Genomic DNA, 22424 nt, shown 5'->3' on the forward strand with positions numbered 1-22424 from the left:
AACTTCCTTATAGATATCGATGCTCCCTTCACCTGGCACGACTGCATCGTGCAATGGAACATATACCCAGGCAGTTGCCCCCCGAACAAGATTTGTGTATCTCCTGTTTCGTGTGAAGAATTTGAATGCACGCAAGTGCGAGCTTCGTACTCCTATAAGGACCCGTCCTGTTCTCCAGAAACCAACAGTTCGACGTTACCTGGTTGGGGATTCTGTACATGCCCGGTCAATGTGGTAAACCCCATGACTAGTTCGTGAGATCAAGCCCTCCTCAACTATGACATTTTTTCATCCCCTATTTCGGCATGTGCTCCTTCATTATTCGCATCTTTTCCTGCAAATGTTACTGGCGTCATGGCTTTTTCTTCCTCGATTTATGCATATCCAGCTTTCTTAGAACCTATTAAGAACACATTAGCTCTATGTTTACCAAGCAAGTCGTCTGCCCCGGGGGTTCTATTCATTGGAAATGGTCCTTATTACCTTCTACCCCAATCAAATGTCGATATCAGGAGCTATCTTTCTTATACTCCGTTGTTAAAGCATAAAGATTCTTTTGGATACTTTATCAAGGTCAATAGCATTGTAATAAAAAAGAGATCTATCAACGTCCCAGCGAATACCACTACGAAGCTTAGTACACTAGACCCTTACACCACTCTTAGAACAGACATTTATCATGGTGTGGTTAGGAGGTTTTCAATGGTTACAAAACGATTACGTCCTGCGAAGCCAGTTGCCCCCTTTGGCCTATGTTACAAAACCTCCACTGGGAGTGATTGTGGTTGTAGATTAGGGTTATGAAAGGAGTGTGGTGAGAGGCGGGATTTTGAGAGAAAGAGGTGGCTAATTAGAGGACACGTGTCACAAGTAAAGTTTTATTTATTAAATTGTATAGATTGTAAATACATACAAAATGTGCAAACAATAAGGACTTATATAATAATTTAAAGGAAGCTAACAAAAATTAATCTTTATTAAGTGACAATGACTAGTTTATGGTTGCTTGGAATTTCTCCAACAAATAGAAACTATAAAGTATTAATCAAATTTGATACACTAATCATTTGTGAATTTGTTATTTTGTTTGATTCATGCCATTTACTTCTTTTGTATATAAAGTTATTATTGCCTAATGGTATGCATATCACTACTGGTTATTGTGTTGTCTATCATTAAGGTTCGAAACTTCGTTGTTTTTCAACACTTAAGGATATTATCATCAACCTTCTAATCCCGGAGCCCTACAAGTTCGGGGTAAGCTCAAACCCTAGCTTGTTTAACTTAAAGACGAATTGAATTTTAATAATCACAACTAAATGATGTTGGCCAACAATAATTCTAACGGAGTTTATTCATACTAGTGGTCCTAAATTTAAAAAACTGGTTCTCAGTGGTCTCCAGTTAATATAATTAACGGCGTTAAGTTTTTTTTAATGAGTTTCAAAATGAATTTAAGGGTTTCTGGTCAGATGGATGATACGAACGTATTGATGTAAAACTTAGCTCGAAACAATGCTCCAAGCGACTTAATTTTTGTTAATTGAAAGTTCAAACACCCGATTTGAAGTATTAATTAAACTGTTTGGAGTATCGTTTCGAGCTAAGTTTTACATCAACCACCCGTAGCTCTTTCCAACCAAAAGCACTAAAATCAGTTTGAATTTCGATAAAAACTTAACGACGTTAAGTTTAACGAATGACCACTGAGAGCCAATTTATAGAACTTGGGAGCACCAGCAGGAATAAACTTAGTTGAAATTATTATCAGCAAATAACATTTAGTTGAGATTATCAAAATCCAATTTGCGTAACTTAAAATATATTTAAATACCACTTAAGAATGAAACATAAGTATAATTATGATGTCATAATGACGACAAAATTATGAAGCATATTATTGCATGTGCCACATCTGACAAATAAATGTATACGACAAAAAACAATCTCATCTTTTGCCCGTGAAGAATTTTGGAAAGATGTTGACGACTTGTGATCAATGAGGGCACATTCCAAGTATATCATTAACGCCTAACGGCCCAATGCCATTTATATATCTGAATTCCATAATTATTTTTCAATCATTTTAATATCATTTACCTAGCTAATATATAACAGTTTAGATATAGTCTTTAAAACTATAATTAATATTTTTTTTTTGAACGGCAAATTAGGATCACTCACGGACCATTGGAGTATCATCGTGTCACCAGCAGAACCACGCGATCATATCCATCTCCACTAGGCAATAATGCCTAACCACCAATTCAGGAGGAAACCCAATAAATCTTGAGAAAACCCCCTTGTAGGATTCGAACCTAGGACCTTGAAAAAACTATAATTAATATACCTTATTTTCATATAATAATGATATTTTACATCTTTAGATTCAACAAAGTTAAGCTTTTTGAGTGATTTGGTATTTGAAATTGATTTCAAGTGACTATGCATTGCATTTTATTTAGAATAATTTTTACTTATTTTTATTTGAGATTCTTTAGACTAATTCATTTACTACTTCATACTCCAAATTCTATTTATTACATTCTTACATATTTTGTTAACATTGTAAATTCACATAAAAAAATTTAGTAGAGTTAAATTAGATATATATTTATATGTTATTTAACAAATTATTTTGTCTTTGAAATCGGTCTGACAAGTGGACTAGTAAGACAATCGGTCGGTTCAGTTATCCAAACATTGATAGTAATCGAACACTAGAGAGCCACTTGTGTTTCATTTAGGGGTTAACTTGGGAAAAAACGGAGGTTGAGAAAGTTGGTTTTGTTAGAAGTGTAAGTTTCGACTTCAATTCGTATGATATTTTGTGACTAATGGTTATGGCAATTGGTTTAGAACTATGGTGAACAATTAGATTATCATTGTATGTGTAATTATGGTGTTTATTTGGTAGACCAAATGTAAACTAGACTAAATGTGACACCCTCCTAAAAATGTGCATTAACGTATGAGTTTTTGGTCAGTCTTATTCATATTTTGGAATGCCTTGACGGTTATGGAAAAATATATACCGAATGTGTATAAAGTACTCGGCATCCCATTATTTAGGAGTTGAAGCCACTTTCATGATTAGTCCAAGACAGAATAACGAGTGAAATTAGTCATACACAGAACGGAGTGATTGCTTCTTATAAACTCAAAGACGCTACACGAGTCTCTCGTAACTCGTAAAACGAGCATGTAACACAAATGCACATCTTAATGATCAAACAACTCAACATAAACAACAAAGACAAGACATACCAAAACAATTCAAGATATTTTAATATGGTCATCTTTAGGGTGTGAGAGGAGAACGACACATGGGGTCTTAAAATTTGAGCCTCAAAAGCTATCACAGGTTTCTCTGATCAAACAAAATGAATCTACCCTCTAAAATTAATATTTCTGACATAAACAACTAAAAGATAACCTTATGAACATTTTTTATTTATTCATATTGAATTAAATAATTTATTAAAAGTATATACTTTTTAGTATATATACTAGCAAACATAAACAAACCTAACCAATCAACATAACAAAAAGATTATCAAACATTATTAAGCGAACGAACATGATCACGCAACATTTTTCACATGTATTCATGTAATAGGGTATAAACCACATTCCCGTCAAATAGCCTTGACCAGTTGTATGAACGTTTGGTTCGTTTACTATACTCAAAATCTCACACCAGTTTTGCTAGATTGTCCATTCGAATTTTGTATCATTGAACAATATACTACCGCAATCATTGAAGACATTTTATTTTATGATGAGTGGCATTCTTGGGATGCGATGGGTGTGAAGTATTGTTGTATATGTTTTACGATTGCACTAAAGACGATGAGAGATCTAATGCTGATTGTGCAGTCGTTGTCAAGTTTATACATTGCAATCTTATTGGAAGCTAGCGTCGTGAAAGATGAGCTATAAGCTATTTATAGTTTCAAGTTGTTACAATCCGTGTCAAATGAAAGTGAAAGTTATATTTCAAGTTGTTAGCTTTCTTAGTAAGAGGTAATGTAATGAGAATGTGGGTACTTCCAAGGCTTAATCAATATTAACATATTAGTTTATAATGAATTATTGATATTGTTTTGTATAACTAACTTTGTACCTGTCATTTACTAGTAGTATTTTATAGTATATTTTGGCCTCTCTTATGTATTATTGGTTACTTTAAATATTGTGTTATTGGTCACCTTTTCTTAATGATTTGACCTCATAACCACATTCTTTCAAGCCTTCATTTGGGTAACATGTCACATTGTCACATGACAAACATATAATTGGTGCATAATACATTAATACCACATTCTCTTCCCTGTCGATTTAGAGCATTCACAACGGTGGACAAAGCCGGACCACCACCTCAGCTTTCGCGCCTTTATTTCCCTCCATTTCCCTCTTCTCTTTCCTTCTTCCCCTCACAACTCGTCTGCCTCCTGTCCAAACTACCGACTTACCTCAATCTCTCTGTTCTCTCTCACTAACCCCACTTCCACATTACCTTCAACTCAGATCCGGACAAGATTACAAACCACCGTTGTGGATGCTCTTAAGTACAAACTAGACGAATTCACAAACACTTCAATAATCAATACCCAATACCCAAATAGTTAATAGTTGACCTATAAAAAATAAAACATAAGTGGATCAGAATTGCAATCTCTCTATATGAGGGACCTATATATGATTGGTTAGAAATTGTAGGGCAAAAGTAAGCATGTGCCTTGAAAATATGACAATAAGAACAATGATAAGTTGACAGTAATAATCCAAAAGGAATCCATGTTACTTTAGTAGTTTACCACTTGAATTTGAACAAATAAAACATTGTACAAACAAACTATATCAATGTAAATAGACAACACTAAAAATGCAACCAAAAGGATAAACCATTAATACAAAAATGTAGATAATGTAGTCTGTCTAAAACCTAGACTGGTCCTGGTTTTCAGCAAAGACTGGTCCTAACCATAACCAGGTTGTTTTAAGACAACATGCTAAAGTGATCCGGGACCAAGCCCGGGCCCAGTTGGGTCCCACTGTCATCCTAAACAAATATACCAAAGATGCAGAAAAAAATCAAATACTGAGCAAAACTGAGCCAAACAACAAATATACCACAGATAGGTTTCAATGTTTTCCTTGTTTTCGGCTAAAATTTAACACGGTCTTCTTCTTAGTCACGACAATACAACGATTATCTGTGAAGTTTACTTAAACAAACTTTTAAATGGCAAAAAAATGTATTAAAAAGTTTATCACAGAGCTTTTGTGCTTGCAAAATAGTCACCAACGGTCAAGTGCACGTGCTTTCCCAAGACCACATCAGCAGCAGGCTGGTTTTCAATGCAGCTCACTGTAATCTGCAAGCCAACAAGTGTCAAATTCATTAGAAAATAATAAACTATAAGTAACTAAATAACCGTGTTTGTGAACACATACCTTCCCGTTTCCCTGCTGAAACTCTGACTTTAGATTGCTGTGGTCCCTAGACAAGAGATATACTTGTAGTGCCTGTGCATGCTTCGTATTCCCTGGTCCAAAAAACAAATGTTTTCAGAAAAGGCGACAGATGCATAATTATAATCTAGCTAGACGGGCAAGAGTTGACCTGTATATAAGTCAATAATTGCTTTCTCGTTAAATACTAGTGCTGCTCTTGACAAAGTAATCTGAAAGTCGAAATTTGAAATGTTCTTGTAGGTCTCTTCAGCAATGATAACCTACAAATTTGGAAAACAAATAAGGACATTAAGAAAATTCTAACAGAAATAAATAAAAAACTTTTAGCAACACATATAGCTTGTAATTTAGAGATCTTACAGCATGTTCTGGTAACATGTTAAACTGGAGTAGAGAAGAGCCAAGTGACTCCTTGATGTATGCTTCCTGTAAACAAAATTAGGATGTTATTAAACGTTAACTAAAAAACTACGCTATCACAATAAAAATCTGAATTGTTTCTTAAAAAAAGCACATGTTGGTGGATTCAAGAATTACCTGGGATTTTAACATTTCTGCAGAAACGGATGCATCTTCGTCCAATGATTTAAAGTAGACCTCCACTGCATCAGTGGGTTCAAGTGCGGATTTTTTCCTCAACTTTTGAATTCGGTTAACCACCTATAAAGAAGTATAATTTTAATGTTTCACGTGACATCCCGAAACGCAAAAATGTTGTATTTCTAATATAAAACAGGGGGCGGTATATTGATACCTCACGTGCAAATCCAGCTTCAACCAATGAATCATCACGTTGCAAGTCAATGATAACCAGAACATCACCTAAATGATTAAGAAATAGTGATGGTTACACAAAGGAATATTAATAATTATAAAAACATAATGTCATAAAATTGCCAGTTTCTTTACCGTCACTAGCTGCGTCCATTTGCTCTTCTGTCACCCCATCAGGACGTTTAAATCCACGCACAATCTACAAATTAATCATAAATGTTAAATAAATATAAATTTCATTTTGAAAGTAAAAAGGTTCTTAGAAAATGGAACCGATCAGTTACCTTGATATCAGTGAGCTTTAAGCAGTGAGTAGCAATAGTGATTTCTCCTGATTTTTCAAAAGATAAAATGTCTTCTTGTGACATTGCCTTCACTGCATCTGCAACTACTCTCATTGATTTTCCAAGTCTTTTACCCAACACGCTGATACATTAAATTAAATTCAGTAAATGAGAGTTTATTTCATGATTAGTAATTAAAATAAAATTAAAAAAAACGATTAAAAGAGAGGAGCTTTATAGTACCTAAAATCAGGTTCAGCACGTAACGAAGCATACTTCAAGGGATCATTGCATGGCACAACGGATTTAACATTAAGCTCTTCTAACACGAACTGTGATGAAAAGCAAACAAAACAATTATAATGAATAAAAATGTAATGCAAAGATGATAACGGTCATAATTAATAGTGATGCAAAATAGATATTATACAAATGTTATCAGTTTTGACCTCTTTTAGTTTGCCACCAATGTCATCAAGAAACTCAGCATCTGGATGTACAACAATCATCTCCCTGTAAACATGTGCGATTAGGCAATTTGGGTCATGAGAAAAATAGGTCGGGTTGGATTGACCCTTTGTTCAACGTGCTCAAATTTGTTAATTTACATATTAAATACTAAAGATAATAGTGCCATACATGATAATAAATATTATCTTAATAAAATAACTAAATTTGACCGTTCAGTCGCTTTGACGTTTCCTAATTTAGCTAACTGTTTTATCTAGTTAACCAACCCTGGCAACCCATAACTAAAGGGTTCTAAATAGCCTCTAGTAACTTTTTATTACCTGAGTGGAGTTTTCAAAGGTTTGTTGTGGCGCTCGCGAATATTACGTGCAAGATCGATGATTGTCATCATTCTGCTAACACTTTGTTCAATACGATCACCACCCTGAAACACAAAATTATTATTCGTCTAGATATTTCACAAATATATGAAGACTAAGAACAATTTTTTTGTCAAATAAAACCACTTACTTTTCCTTCTACTTCAGGAAAACTGCAAAAGTGAATGCTTTCCTCTGATCCGTTGGATACTTTTCTCAAGTTTTTATAAAGGACCTCGGTGAAAAACGGTGTGAATGGAGCCATTGCTTTACAACAAGTTAAAAGCACCTACAGACCATTGTCAAAAAATCAAAACTAAACACAAATCCAATTTAAAAAAGAAAAGTGATGTTATTTAAATAAATATAAGAAATCAATACATGGTATAGAGTGGAAAGTGCAGTTCTGCAGTCCTGTTCTCCGGTACGACCTTTTAGTCTTTTTCGATTGAACCGTACGTAAATGTTAGTTAAATTATCAATAAACTTCAAGAGATAAGGAACCACCTGCAAATGTAATTATCGATTATTAAGAAGGCATGAATTGAATGACCATATAAACAAAAAACCTAGATAACAAACATACCGTATAAAGTCGATAAGCATCCATTTCCTGTCTAACAAAATGAACCAGACTCTGAGTGGCTGAGTTGATCCATTGGTCGAGCACATTAGCTGAGTTAATAATAGTGGCACGATCAAGGGGGACAAACGGTTCAAGTCCATCCACCTCAAGCCTCTTTGCGTTTTGAACCAAAAATCTATACGCGTTATACCATGGTAAAAACACATCTTTCACCTGCACAAGTTGTCAGCTTTCAGATTAGTAAAAGAACAAAAACAAATAGAAAAAAGAGAATATTAACAATAAGCTAATAAAAACTACTCACAACACCATAAACTCCATCCTTTTTGAAACGTAAAGGCTCTGCACGTACAACTGGAGAGTTGATAATGTACAATCGCAGTGCATCCTGAAAAAATTAACAAGACAGCACATTTAGATAAAAAACTTTAAAGATAAAAACAACATAAGTTTCTGTTGTAAAATACAAATTCCTTTTAACGTGTTTCAGATTTGAGCACTTACAGCACCATAATCATCAATGACTTCCATCGGAGAAGGATAATTCTTTAATCTTTTACTCATCTTTTTACCATCTTCAGCCAGTACAAGACCATTGCAAATGAGATTCCTAAATGCAGGCTTCCCAAACAATGCAGTAGAGAGGACCATGAGAGTGTAAAACCATCCGCGAGTTTGATCTAAACCCTCAGCAACAAAATGTCCAGGAAAGTTCTGGTTAAAGTATTCTTTATTTTCAAACGGGTAGTGAATATATGCATATGGCATGGACCCACTCTCAAACCAGCAGTCAAATACCTAAAATTACAAACAATTAAAATAATTAATCTGTAACAGAACAAAATGGTTAAAAGAGAGGTCATTAAATAATTGGCTTACATCTTCTACACGGTGAAGCTCTCCAAACTCTGGGCCACGAGGGCTGGGAATTGTGATGTGATCAATTTTATGGCGATGCAAGTCAGTAACCTGGGCACAAGTTTGATATTATTAATATTAATTACCAGAAAACAGAATTGACTCAAAGTGTAAGGTTTACTAAGAAAAGTCAACAATTAACCTTTTGTCCTGAACGTCTTTCAAGTTCTTCAACAGAACTGATAACTACAATATCCACGCCATCCTTACTGATCCAAATAGGAAGAGGAGTTCCCCAAAACCTACTTCGACTAATGGCCCAATCTCTTGCGTTTCCTAGCCAGTTGTGAAACCGTTTTTCCTGGAATTTTATACAAAAGCAAGGACAGATAATATATATTATCTGTACATGATCTTTCAAATTTATAGTGTTAGTATTAAGAGAAGATATGTTTAGAAAAAAGGTAACCTTTACAAAAGCTGGAACCCATTGTGTTTTCTCATTGTTCTCCAGCAACTGATCTTTCAACTTCTCTACTGCAACAAACCTTAAACGGAACACAAAGAATTATAACAAATTACAGATTAGGAAAATCTAAAAGAAATAATAATTTAAACACATACCAGCTGGGAACGGCTCTGTAGATGAGAGGAGTATCAGATCTCCAGCAAAATGGATATGAATGAGTAAAGCTTCCAGTCTTCACCAGCCTGCCCTTTTCCTGAACAAAAAATAAATAATAAATCAATATCTTGCAACAACTTATATTATACAAAATTCAATAATTCTTGCCTTCACAGCTTGAATAATATCTTTATCGGCCTCTTTGACATAGCGACCACTGAAATCAGAAACTCTTTCTGTAAAGCAGCCATCATCATCGACTGGCATAACTAGATTTTCTCCCTAGAAAAAGCCAAATTTTCAGTATACACTAGTAAGAAAAAGGAACTATATGTAATTAACATGCTTGTCACACCTTATTAATTATTTTATTTTCAATACAAACACGATAATCGTCTTCACCAAATGCAGGAGCACAATGAACAATTCCAGTTCCACTATCTGAAGTTACATAATCATCTGCAACAACTCTGAAAGCTGTTTCTGAAAAGTCCCTAAAGTAATCAAATAATGGCACATACCTGCAATACAATGTTTTACAAAACTTGAGAAATTTACCAACATTAAACAAAAAAAAAATCAAGTACAATCAGCATAAAAACGCACTTTTTGCCCACGAGTGAAGATCCGGGAAATTTATCCAAAACTTCATAAGCAACCACAGAACTTTTAGATTTTCCACTTGCGCCCTTTGCCTTTTCATCCACACCTCCATTAGGTGTTCCTTTTTTGGCCTTTTCTACCGGAAGCTCAGATAATCGAGATTCAGCAATGATATAAATTTTTCCATTTGATTTGCTCTTCACCTGATTTATCAACAATTAACGCATTAATATGACTAGAAATCTTGAAGAATGTATGCACTAAAAAACATATAGCTTGACTAAAACATAATAAGCAACTAACCTTAACATACACGAGATTTGAGTTAACACAAAGTGCAAGATTACTAGGAAGTGTCCATGGTGTGGTTGTCCATGCAACAAATGAAGCACCATCTTGATCATCAAGAACCGGAAAAGTCACCATTATCTCAGGATCTGGCACTTCCTGCTCAAAAATAGGTGACATGTTTATATACATTCACAAATAGACCTGTAAACGGGCCAAAAGAACATGAATAGGGGCATGCTTGTGTTCGATCATTTACTTTAACTGAACACAAGCATGAGCATATAATCAAAACAAATTTTTTTGTGTTCATGTCCGTTCATTAAGAAAACCGGCATGTTCATGTCCGCTCATGTTCATTCATTCGTTTAAAACCTAAATGAACGGTTCACGAACAAGCAAAAACAAACTTAAGTCAAACAGACATAGTAGAACAAACATCAAACGATCGCAAAAGAACATAATTGACCAAACTACTTACGTAGTTATTAAACAAACATTAAACGAATGTTCATGAACGAAATAAACGGACGTCCATGAACATAAATGCGTGAACAAAACGTGTGTTTGTGTTCGCTCATCTAATTAAATGAATGAAAAATGTTCATTTTTGTTCATTTGTAGATAAACAAGCATAAAGAACTTCCCACCGAACAGTTCATGAACGTTCGGTTCGTTTACAGGCCTATTCATAAAACAATTCATTTAGACTAAAGCACCATCAACATTTTGATCAACTTTAATATAACTGTATATTCATAGTTCATCAACATCTTAGCAGTAACATTACAAACCTTGTAGTTTGAATTAGCCTCAAAATTTGACAGTGGAGTCTTGCAGCCAGTACTGTATGGCATCACCTGCCAAACAAAACATAAAACCACATAAACATGCATTCAAGCACATCATCAATACCAGTATTATAAAAATCATGATTAATCGCTAGTCGGCAGGTTACCAATTTATTTTCAGCTAATCAGTGTAACTAATCCCAATTCCCAAGTCTGACTCAAATAAATTTTTTTAATTTTACATTTTAAAAAGCAATCGGACCTTGGTTTTAACCTGTTAACCACAGTTACTGGTCTTTCTCATTGATTCGTTATGTTTACATTTAGTTGTTTATGTTTAAAATATACTACGCAAAGTTGCAAACTTTAAAGTGTTTATAAGTAATTTTATACGTAATTCTTCATAATTGTCGGTACCCCACCACCCGACTAGCGTCTAACGAGTTCTACAACACTGATCAAGACACAACCAAATGCACCTATAAATTACTAACCTTAAACCCTCTGTAAACAAGATTCTTCTCAAACAACTGCAAAAACACCCACCAAACACTCTCCATAAACTTCAAATCCATAGTTTTATAATCATTCTTAAAATCGATCCACCGCCCGGTCCTCGTAATCACCTTCTCCCACTCGCCGACATACCGAGTAACAATACTCCTACACTCCTCATTATAATTACCAATCCCCATCCTCAACACATCCTCTCTACTCTTAATTCCTAATTTCACATCAATCTCATGTTCCACGGGTAACCCGTGACAGTCCCACCCAAACCGACGAGTAACGTGGTGACCCGTCATGGTTTGGTACCGTGTAACAATATCCTTAATGGTTCCGGCTAAGATGTGTCCATAGTGCGGGAGGCCAGTGGCGAACGGAGGCCCGTCGTAGAAGATGTATTCCGGTAAGTGTTTGGTTTTCTCGAGCTGCGTTTCGAAGGCTTTGACTTCAGTCCACCATTGCAAGACTGTTTCCTCTTGTTTTGGGAACGAGAAATCTTTCCCCTCACATACATCTTCCATTGCTTTCGATTGAAAACCTAATCCACTGAAGAACAAAAGAGAATTATGAGTAATAGCTATGCAGGTAATGCAGTAACAATCAAATATCGGTCAAGGACCAATATTTGAGTTATCATTTATCGGTCATCGGGTGGGATATCGAAAATTTTAATATCATGCAAAATTTATATATATACATGAATAAAAATATATATATATATATACATGTATAAAAACGTAAACATATATAAACTTAAAAAGTAATATCAAAAGTCAAAACTCGAGAGTGCAAATATTTGAAGCATGATCTAATTGCAAGCCATGAAATCTTCCTCCAAATCCACATCAACCAAAATATTCATAAAATTTCGGTCAATGTCAGTCATATATTAGTCAATATCACCGATAATATCTATAGTTCAGTACAACATTTTGCTTGGGAACCGATAACCAATATCTCACCAATATCCTAACGATATATCGCCGATACTAACTACATAAAGTAATGGTATCAGTTCTGTTTTTGATTTGTTCAGTTTATTTGGTTATGAACCGAAGCTAATTCGACCAATTTCAACATAATGCTTCTAGGTTTAATTAACACATAAGCAAATCAAATTCATTATTACATCTCATAGAACTGACTGATTCATAATCCTAAATTATAATCAATCAACTGCACATAGTTAACAACCACGAATGAATACACTAAAACTGCCTAATGAAAGCTCAAACAATCAGTTTCGTAATAGGTTTAATCAACACACTAGAATATACTACCTGTTGACAGACTGATGATGGTGAAGATTAGCTAGCTGCTGAATGAATTGAATCGTCTGTTAATTCGGCGGTGAAGATGAGTGATGAACGTTACACGCCGAATTAGGGTTTTGACTGAGATAATAGTGTATGTAGGTGGAACCTTATTCCCTTTGGCGTTAACTTTTAGCTAGGAATTTACTCAAAACTGTGTCGGGTCAAATTTATAATATTGTATTAAAGCTACCGACATAAATTTTACTCGGTTTGGATTTGAGTAAAACTTATATCAGCACGTATATAAAAATAATTAGATTTTATATTTAAATTAGAAATTTTATATTTAAAGTCGGCCCTTATAAACTTATTTAAAAGCACATGACTTCTATCGAATAAGAATACTGTCGTCTAACAATAAATAAGGAAGAAATCAACGACAAACGTGATGGGCGTTTGGGAAAACTTTGGTCAAAAGGACAATATCTTGATTTCTTTAGTAGAATGGATATATCTCAAACACGACCTCTTAATTAAATGCGATTTAAATCAGTTATATTAAAGTCTCTATATTTAAATGAAAAAATGATTTCTGTTGTTTCTCTTATTTATCTAAATCTTCATCTATGGGGATATTACCAGTCTTTTTAATTATTCCATTAAAGGCTGCACTTTAATCATACAGAGGTAAAATGTGTTTGGTTCATTATGGAGTCTTTGATTGTAAGTTTAAAAAATACGTTGAATGATTCAGATACTACATCTTAAACGATTAGGTCTTTTAATTATTCAATATAAAATTGTCAAACAACTCAGACATCTTAAAAGTTTTTTTTTTCTTCACTATTCATGCAACATATTTAAATTAGTTATTACCTAAACAACAAGAAGTAACTTGAATTACCCCTTTTAAAGCACTTTTTAATTCACACATAATTACAAAAAAAGCAGGGATGGCTATAATCCAAAATTTATTAGGATTTTGACTGATGGTTGAACCAGGGTGTGTGAAAAACGAATTAACCTAACCATAATAAAATTAACTAGTTAAATCGAACAATATTAAAACCAATAGATCGGTTTAATGATTTTCTGAAAACCAACAATAGTGGGTTTGTTATGGTTAACAAGGTCTTCATATCCGCCAAAACAAACCCACCCGATCATATATACAAATATGTAATAACAATTTATTCTATGGTCAAAGATTTTCAAGCCCAAACTTTCATGATCACAAAATGGTCAATTATATTGTTTTGAGATCTTTTTAGTTGGGCTTGTATTTATGGTTAACCGGATCATAACTGACATTTTATAATCTTCAAAACCGACTAACCGAAAAGTTCGAAATTGACAAACTAATCGTTTATGGTTTGGTTATCAATTAAGTGACATCAGCCAAAACCGACTCAAATTGACCCATGTATACTCCTAGGTCGAACCATATATTAATCGAAGTCTATTGAGAAATTAGATGTATGGTCCTTAATTGAAACTTTTAAAATTACGTTACGCATAAGGTATAAAATGTTTTCGTACTTGTTATATTCTTAATATTAAACAAGATATGGGTCACAACATGGTTATGGGCTACTTGGGCCAAAAATGGGACAGATTTGGGTCAGCAAACAACCTTGTTTTAGAATTTGATTGTTTTTTTTTTCTTGAAACTATGACGCTATTTGTTTTTCAGAGCTAAAATGTTTACAGTTTGTGGACCACATCTGTAGCAGAAGAGGTAGACCAAACGTTTATAGTCTGCAAGAAAAAGATTGTTTATTTTTTAACGTCTGCAAACTGCTAAAATAAACAGAAATTTTAAAACCGATTTTTCCAAGAAACCAATATTCTAGTGTTATAGAACCAAATAATTTATAGAAATTCCAATGCAAATAATATAAAAAAACACGAATCTTATCATACAACTGCGAAAATCTTTTTGTCTTTTTATATAATTATTGTATTTTATTTAAATTTTTTATTATTAATTTTTTTTAGATTTAACATGTTTATTTTTCTTTTCTCTAATTATTTATGCAACTTTTTAACACAGGACATGATTTTATACAATTTAAAATAACGAGTTTTTATAACCCACACGTTGCGCTTGGTTTGTGACATAGGAAAATAAACGCGTCAACATTTGGAAATCTAAACGCTAAGAAAAATACAAATGAAAAGAAAAAAAAATATAAACAAACTATAACAACATTAAATGTAAAATCAAAAACCGACACTTCAAATATGAGAGAGAAAATTAATATAAACTAGATGCTTGGTGTGGCAACTACATATTAACAGTTGGTTGGATATATAGCCAAACATAAAGAAAGCAAAAGTTATTCAGAAAATGATAATGAATTAATGATCGTTATCATTAACATCAGTTTGACATACAAATAACCTGTAACGATTACACTTCTTTGTAGCATTTGATCGAACAAATCATATATATTAATAGTTGACAAAATGCGTAAAACAAGAGTAAGACCTTAGACCAAGCGTGCTGGCGTCTGGCACGTTATGTCCTGCGTTATGGAGGATAACGTCCCCCCCTGGCGTTTTGAGTTTTGTTTGACCGGCGTTTTGTGTATAACGTTAGGTGGCTCGAAAATTACAAAAAAAAACATTTTAAACCCTCCCCAACGTTGTAAAAGTGACTGGGCGCCACGTGGGGCATAACGCCCAGAGATGGAAAGTTATGACTACACCATCTTTTTGCAAAAAAACCATAACTCTGACTGGGCGTCACATGACGCATAACGCCTAGGGGTGAGACATTATGACTACACATGGTCTTAAAGAGTTAAAGTCAACCCCCTGATGCAAATCTTTAACTCTATTAGGCTGCATATTTACACATATTAACACTTGAACTACATATTTGATACATTTTAATATATACTAGTTGGTGACCCCGCCGCGTTGCGGCGGATCAAACCTAGTTAACGAATGTATGAGTGTTGGTAGAAAACAATACTGTAATTACAAAAGAGCAGTTGATTTTGATAGCTACATATTAGTTACAAAATAGAGTACCATAACTATAAAACAATTGATTTGCTAGGTAAGCCATACCATAATTACAAAGGAGAAGTAGCTGTTATCTTAGCCATATTTTATCTTAAACTTGTGTAGATTAGATAATATATTTGTCTAGCTGTGCCCCATATTTGTGCCAAAAGAACATGCTTCATGGGTTCATATTTTACCACATTTGGTTACAACCTTTTCTTCTTGGTATGAACTTTCAAATCTGTTGGAAAGTATAGTTATTAGTTCATGTTTTGTTACAAAGAGTGATGAAAAGGAATATATGCAAGTAACACGCTAAAAGCAAAAAACTACAACATCATGATGGATTAATTAATTACCTTTATATGAACTGTTGCAAGTAGAGCCAAAGATTCATCCCAAAGCAAACTGATAAAAAAAAGATATAATTACTTTCAGTCAAAATGAACTGCATGCATTTTAATCAAAAGACTAAAATGTCAACAGTTCTGTTATGAGCCCTGGGCATATTATGGTCAATTTCAACCCCTTTTTCTCAGCTATTCATCATGACGTTCGTTCGACTTTTAGCTTACCAATGTATATACCATAGCTGTAAATTTTCAAAGAGCATGATAAACATTTTATTAAATCAACTTTCAAACGTTTCGATACACGCATTTGAATATTTAATGACCAGTTGTATGTGAACAGAGTTTCTTACCTTTTTACGACTGTAAAATGGTTCATCACTCCAGCTATTGTGGTTTACTACAATTTATTTGATGCATGCCCTGCCATCAACATGTGTCTCCTACATAAGTATTACAACTCCCCATAACTTCACATTTAATTAACAACTAGTATTACGACCCCCCGCGTTGCGGGGGTTGTGAAACCATAGTCGAAGCTTAGTTTTTGGTGATCAAAGCTTCAATTTTGCTTCCAAAAAAATCAAATAAGTGTTAACCTATTCAAATCAGTGCTTTCATAAGATTAAAAAAAAATTACAACAAAAACTGATTTACGAACCCTTATTGGGACATTTTCCAAAGTAAAGATTCTACCATACCTACTAACAACAAAGTAAAGTCAAAACAAAGAGTGACATTTTCCTAACCTAATGTGACATTTTGTGACCGTTTCCATTATAAAGGAAACTTACAACTCTAGAATTCCGGCCACATGCGCAAGCAAATTCCCTAGACATGTAATCCCACACCCCTAGAGTTGTTATTTCCATAAGACCCAAGCCCATGTCAATGCTTACATTCCTGGATATGTTGGCATCCTGCAAATTTAAATCATTCAAACTTTTATTAGAAACATATCAAGATGCTTTCTCAGCTCCTGAAGCATATGCTGTAACCAGGGAATTTGAACCTTAGTAGGGCGTTATGTTTTAAATGGATTCAACTTGATATGAATCTTATTGGCATACAATTATTACACTGATCTATAGAACTTCAATATGATCTATTTTGTTGAAAGGCCTCAATTTTATTAATCTAAAACCATTTGCATTGGATCTCTAAAAACTTATAGACAACAAATTACAAAAAATACCCATAAACTAATATACCATCAAACACCATACAATCAACTGATATACCATTAAATCAAAACTAACCTGGATGTTATAGCCTTCTCGTTGGCTTCAAGTTGACTACGTGGAGGCATATTAAGCAAGGACAGCTCGGGTGGCAAGATTCAACAAATCTATAAGGTATACATACATACGTTTTCACCTTGTTCAGCACTGTGACCAATGTAACCCTCAATAGCATATAAGCCGAGTACTCTCTGTTAAACAGAAACCCTCAATAGCATATAAAATATAAGTTTTATATGAAGGAATTAAGTTCAATTTTAAACCATCATCATATCATAAATAAATACAAATAAATCAGTGGTACAAAACGAAGGCTCAGATCTTCGTTACGATTGCAACATACGGTGCCATTCCAAATAACGGAGCGTCATCATAGCGAAACCATCATCATACCACTGAAGTACAACCAAGCTTCCATATTGTACAAACAAATAAAGCTCGTAACAAAGAAGCCACGACGGACCGACATCGGATGTGCTCAGATTGGTTTCAAACCATCATCATAGCAACCTTGAACACCTTCTAAACTGTTGGTGGCTCAGGTCCAGTATACGGCTGCAAAACAGGTTGCCATAAACTGGAATATCATCATAACCAAAGACCATATACAGCTCGCTAGTCAACCAATAGTTGTGGCTAAGGGGCAAGCATGATAGATATAAGCGACAATTAACGAATGTAACTGTTGCAACCGATTTTATGGAGCCCGCTAGCCACAAATAAAAGAAGTTTTAACGGATAGGCATTTTCACACGTTCATAAGTCCAAGTTTCTTGGATTCTTAGTCATCACTCGTGAGGGTAAGATATACATTAATTATCATAATTAATGGCCTGCCAAGATACAACAAACTTAAGTGTTTCTGCCATGGCTGCATACAATACAACGCATTCAGAGATCCATATAATCACAGACTCTATCAAAATGAAGATAAAATTAGGCATAAACTCGAGAGAGGATTCCAACACAGGGCTCATCACAATATCATTGCCACTATTATTTACAAAACCACAACCGACTTTGTTTAATAATACAAAAGAATTGGTGCTCAGTCACAAATCATCGCATCACAAACACAACTTATGTTTTTCAAATATTTTCTGCAATGTAGTTTGCACCTTTTGGTTTGTTAGTTGTACCATCTGAACCGAACAGGGTCGTGTAAACAACCCATGTCAACCAACCAAAAGAACAGCAACAAAGTTGCAGGCAACAACTACCATTAGACATAAATCAAACACTAACAACTGACATCAGCAACATTATAAAACCACATGTCCAAAATCACACGTTGACAAAGTCAACATAGCAATAAACATCAACAACAATACACCACAGTTTACAACAATCACCCATACCTTGAAGGGTGAAATACAAAGATAGAAAGCAGGCAAGACCAGACATTAGGCCTCAATCCAACAACAATCACATTCAATGTAATTACCAAATAACCAATGCCCAACCAATGTAATGAATATTGTACCACAAAACATGCCATATGTACAGCAAAATGAAGCGTAAAATCAATGAACAGTAAATAAGAGAGTGAACACAAGTTACAAAATATAATATATAATAATTAATCCCCTCATTTTCCTCTGCAATAATCATATTATTGTCTAAATAACATTATAATCCTAGTTAAAATGGACATGATCAGAATGGCATTAATTATGCATATTATGTTTGACATAGTAACCCACTTTTAATAATTCTTGATGAAAAACATTAAACCACACTACACATAAACAAAACACATTCTCTGTGACAATACATTAAAGTGTCACATTAAAAACCTTTAGAGGCAAAGTCAACAATTGAATTATAGAAGTGAATAAAGAACTACAAACACATGTTAATCCATATATTGAGATATAATTAAAAGAATAATAAAATAACATCAATAAGAAGAAAGTAATAGGACATTCAGATAACAGTGATTCAGATGAATTGAATTTAGTATCAACTGCAGCATTTGACACATTATCAAGTATTAACTCGGTGATAAATGTATCAATTTGACTCAAGAAATATACCCATTGAGTCTTTCCTTTTAGCTACTATTTGTTACCTATTTGAACAAAGTAAGTGGGCTAAAAGTAGTGGTAAGAAAGGTTTGAAAAAAAATGTAGTAATAATAAATAAACTGTGATGAACACAAAGGGGCAACTGTAGCTGGTAATTTGCATTAGCGGTATAGAGTTGACTACATGCGAGAAGAGACTTTTCAATGCTATATATATATATATATATATATATATGTTTAAGTTCAAGAGAGAAGTCATTTTAGTGTGAGAAATGCGAGAAGTTATTTCAGCCAATCACAATTTTTTAGTTTCTTTTTTCTTTTAATTAATCCAAAGGACATAATGGTAAATGAAGAATTGTTTTATTTTGATAACTATTGATTTGTTTGGAGGTTTCAATTTATTCTTATATTAATATATTAAATTATTTAAATCTAAAAAAAGATTACAACAATTAAATAAAACGTTAACATGATGCATTATCTGATCACGCCCAAATACTTGAAACAAGATTATTTTATAATTATTCATTTATTAGTATAATATTTATTTGTCATTTAAATTTAGAAACCATCATATAACATTGTAGCTTGTTGATCTTCATTCATTTTATTTTTTTCTATATTATTAATTAAATTAAAGATTATCAAGTAAATGTTAGAAACAAATCTGTAGTATTATAAAAAATTCTATAACATTTCAAATGTCAGAAAATTATTGAATCATATATTTACATCCTACACAACATAAATATACATTATATATTTACACAACATTTAACCCTACATAATCTACACAATATAATTACATCATGTATAATTTATTTACAAGATGTATATTCACACAACATTTAATCCTATACAACTTTTCAATTGTTGTGTAGGATGTATATATATTGTGTAGGTTGTGTAGGATTGAATGTCGTGTGAATATATTGTTATGCATGATATAGATATTTTGTGTAGGTTGTATAGGCTTAAATGTGTAGTGTTTAAAATGTTGTGTAGGATATAAATATTATATGTAGGATGCAAATTACGATTCAATAGGCTATAAATTGGCTTGCCTAGTTATAAAAAAGTTATGAAAAACGAAATACAATATATATATATAGGGGAGGGTTATTTTGAGAACCATGGTGAGTTTTAAGAACTTTAAGAACTTAATTTTGAACCACACATTTAGTTAAATGGTATGAAATAAGTGGCTGAGATTAAATCTAATTAAAAAATGAAGCAGGAGAGAGAATAAGTATTTTTGATAATTACACAAGTTTAAACGTTAGTTACACATGTGTAAAAAGTCGATTCGGTGTGTAAAAAAATACTGTAATTTTTTGTACATTACTTACACTTACGTATTACACATGCGTAAAAAAAATTCAAAAAAAAAAATTGTTACGTTGAGTTCTTTCGAGTTCTTAAAACTCAAAATGGTTCTCAAAAGAAATCAATCCTATATATATATATATATATTCACACAACATTTAATCCTACATAACTTTTCAATTGTTGTGTAGGATGTATATATATTGTGTAGGATTGAATGTTGTGTGAATATATTGTTATGCATGATATAGATATTTTGTGTGGGTTGTATAGGCTTAAATGTACGTGTAGTGTTTAAAATGTTGTGTAGGATATAAATATTATATGTAGGATGCAAATTACGATTAAATAGGCTATAAATTAGGCTTGCCTAGTTATAAAAAAGTTATGAAAAACAAAATACAAAAAAAAAATAATTATAAGTTATGAATGCGAAAAGAATAATGATGTAAATATAATCAAATCACAAATAAATAAACAATGTATATTATGTGAAAAATGATTTCCACCGTCATTTAGATAAATTTGGAAATTTTTGGATGACAAAAGCATGAATTGGGTGGAATTACCATTAAGAATCCTTATTTCCATTTTCATCGATTGATGAAAAATTACAACATTGTCCTTTTTAGTTTAAAAGCATTAAAATCATAACGCCAATAATTACAACAATGCCATAATAAATGTAGTCCATAGATCAATCATAATCAATGGTTAATATTTACTTCTCGCACTTCTCGCATTAATATGACTTCTCTCCTGAACCATCCCCTATATATATATATATATATATATATATATATATATATATAATAACAATGAAATTTAAAATACAGCATATCTGTGGACAATGCTAAAGTTTTCTAAAATTAATAGAATTGAAATAAAAAGAAAACTTGGTGAGTCCATACACCATACAGTAGTTGAAATAGAAACAAATAATGAAATCGTAAAAGATGATTACCTTAAACTATTTTAGGACATGAAGTTAGTTGCTATTGACTTTGCCTATGCATTACTCAGGAAGGTTACATCTGCATATACGAACAGAAATTTAAACAAAAATGAGTAAAGCATCATAATTTCAAGAAGCCAAATGACATAAGAATACCAAAAAGTCCTCAAAATTAAGATCAAGTTTCTAAGCTTCTTAATTAGGATGTTAATCCCCAATTCAAAAACCCTAATTTATCCAATTCAAAGAAGATCAATGAATAAGTTAGATCAAAGATTTTGACATTTCAATAGTAAATCTAAGTCACTCACTCGCGAATCATTTAATCAATCGTCAAGTGAATTAATTAAAACCTAACTGAAAATATACACCGAATCTAGGGCAATAGGAAGTTGTGAAGAAATTCCTCATTGTGCGTGAGTTTAGAAACAGGATATTGAATCAAACTTCGATTAGCAGAACGAAGATTCGGGCGTCAATAAATCTTCTAATCAAATCAGAGACATCCAGGGAAAGTGAAGTATGAGGTGAGGAGGAGTTGTTGTATTGCTTTAGGATTTTATCAATTTAAATTTAGAGAAACAAAACTCTATAACCGTCTATGTTGGAATTCGTGTCTCCTTGA

The 22424-nt window shown here is 33.1% G+C and overlaps 1 protein-coding gene across 1 annotated transcript; it reads right to left on the bottom strand.

Annotated features, from left to right (window-relative positions):
* Positions 1-5201: 5201 nt before the first annotated feature.
* LOC143532950 (isoleucine--tRNA ligase, cytoplasmic-like) lies at positions 5202-12926 on the bottom strand. Its single transcript, XM_077027845.1, has 27 exons — positions 12908-12926; positions 11615-12173; positions 11124-11189; positions 10345-10488; positions 10045-10244; positions 9794-9959; positions 9607-9720; positions 9438-9535; positions 9283-9361; positions 9016-9174; positions 8835-8924; positions 8460-8753; positions 8260-8343; positions 7956-8168; positions 7751-7876; positions 7521-7658; positions 7331-7434; positions 6989-7052; positions 6783-6871; positions 6540-6681; positions 6391-6454; positions 6236-6303; positions 6019-6141; positions 5842-5907; positions 5630-5741; positions 5461-5552; positions 5202-5381 (listed from the first exon to the last, which is right to left on the bottom strand). Exons 2-27 carry the CDS (start codon positions 12146-12148, stop codon positions 5277-5279), a joined length of 3534 nt encoding a protein of 1177 aa, XP_076883960.1. The 5' UTR covers positions 12149-12173; positions 12908-12926; the 3' UTR covers positions 5202-5276.
* Positions 12927-22424: the final 9498 nt, after the last annotated feature.

Source organism: Bidens hawaiensis, unplaced genomic scaffold (assembly GCF_021521415.1).
Source record: "Bidens hawaiensis isolate Kalapana, Puna unplaced genomic scaffold, B.hawaiensis_p1.1 tig00009570_1, whole genome shotgun sequence".
In the NCBI taxonomy this organism is placed as follows: Eukaryota; Viridiplantae; Streptophyta; class Magnoliopsida; order Asterales; family Asteraceae; genus Bidens; species Bidens hawaiensis.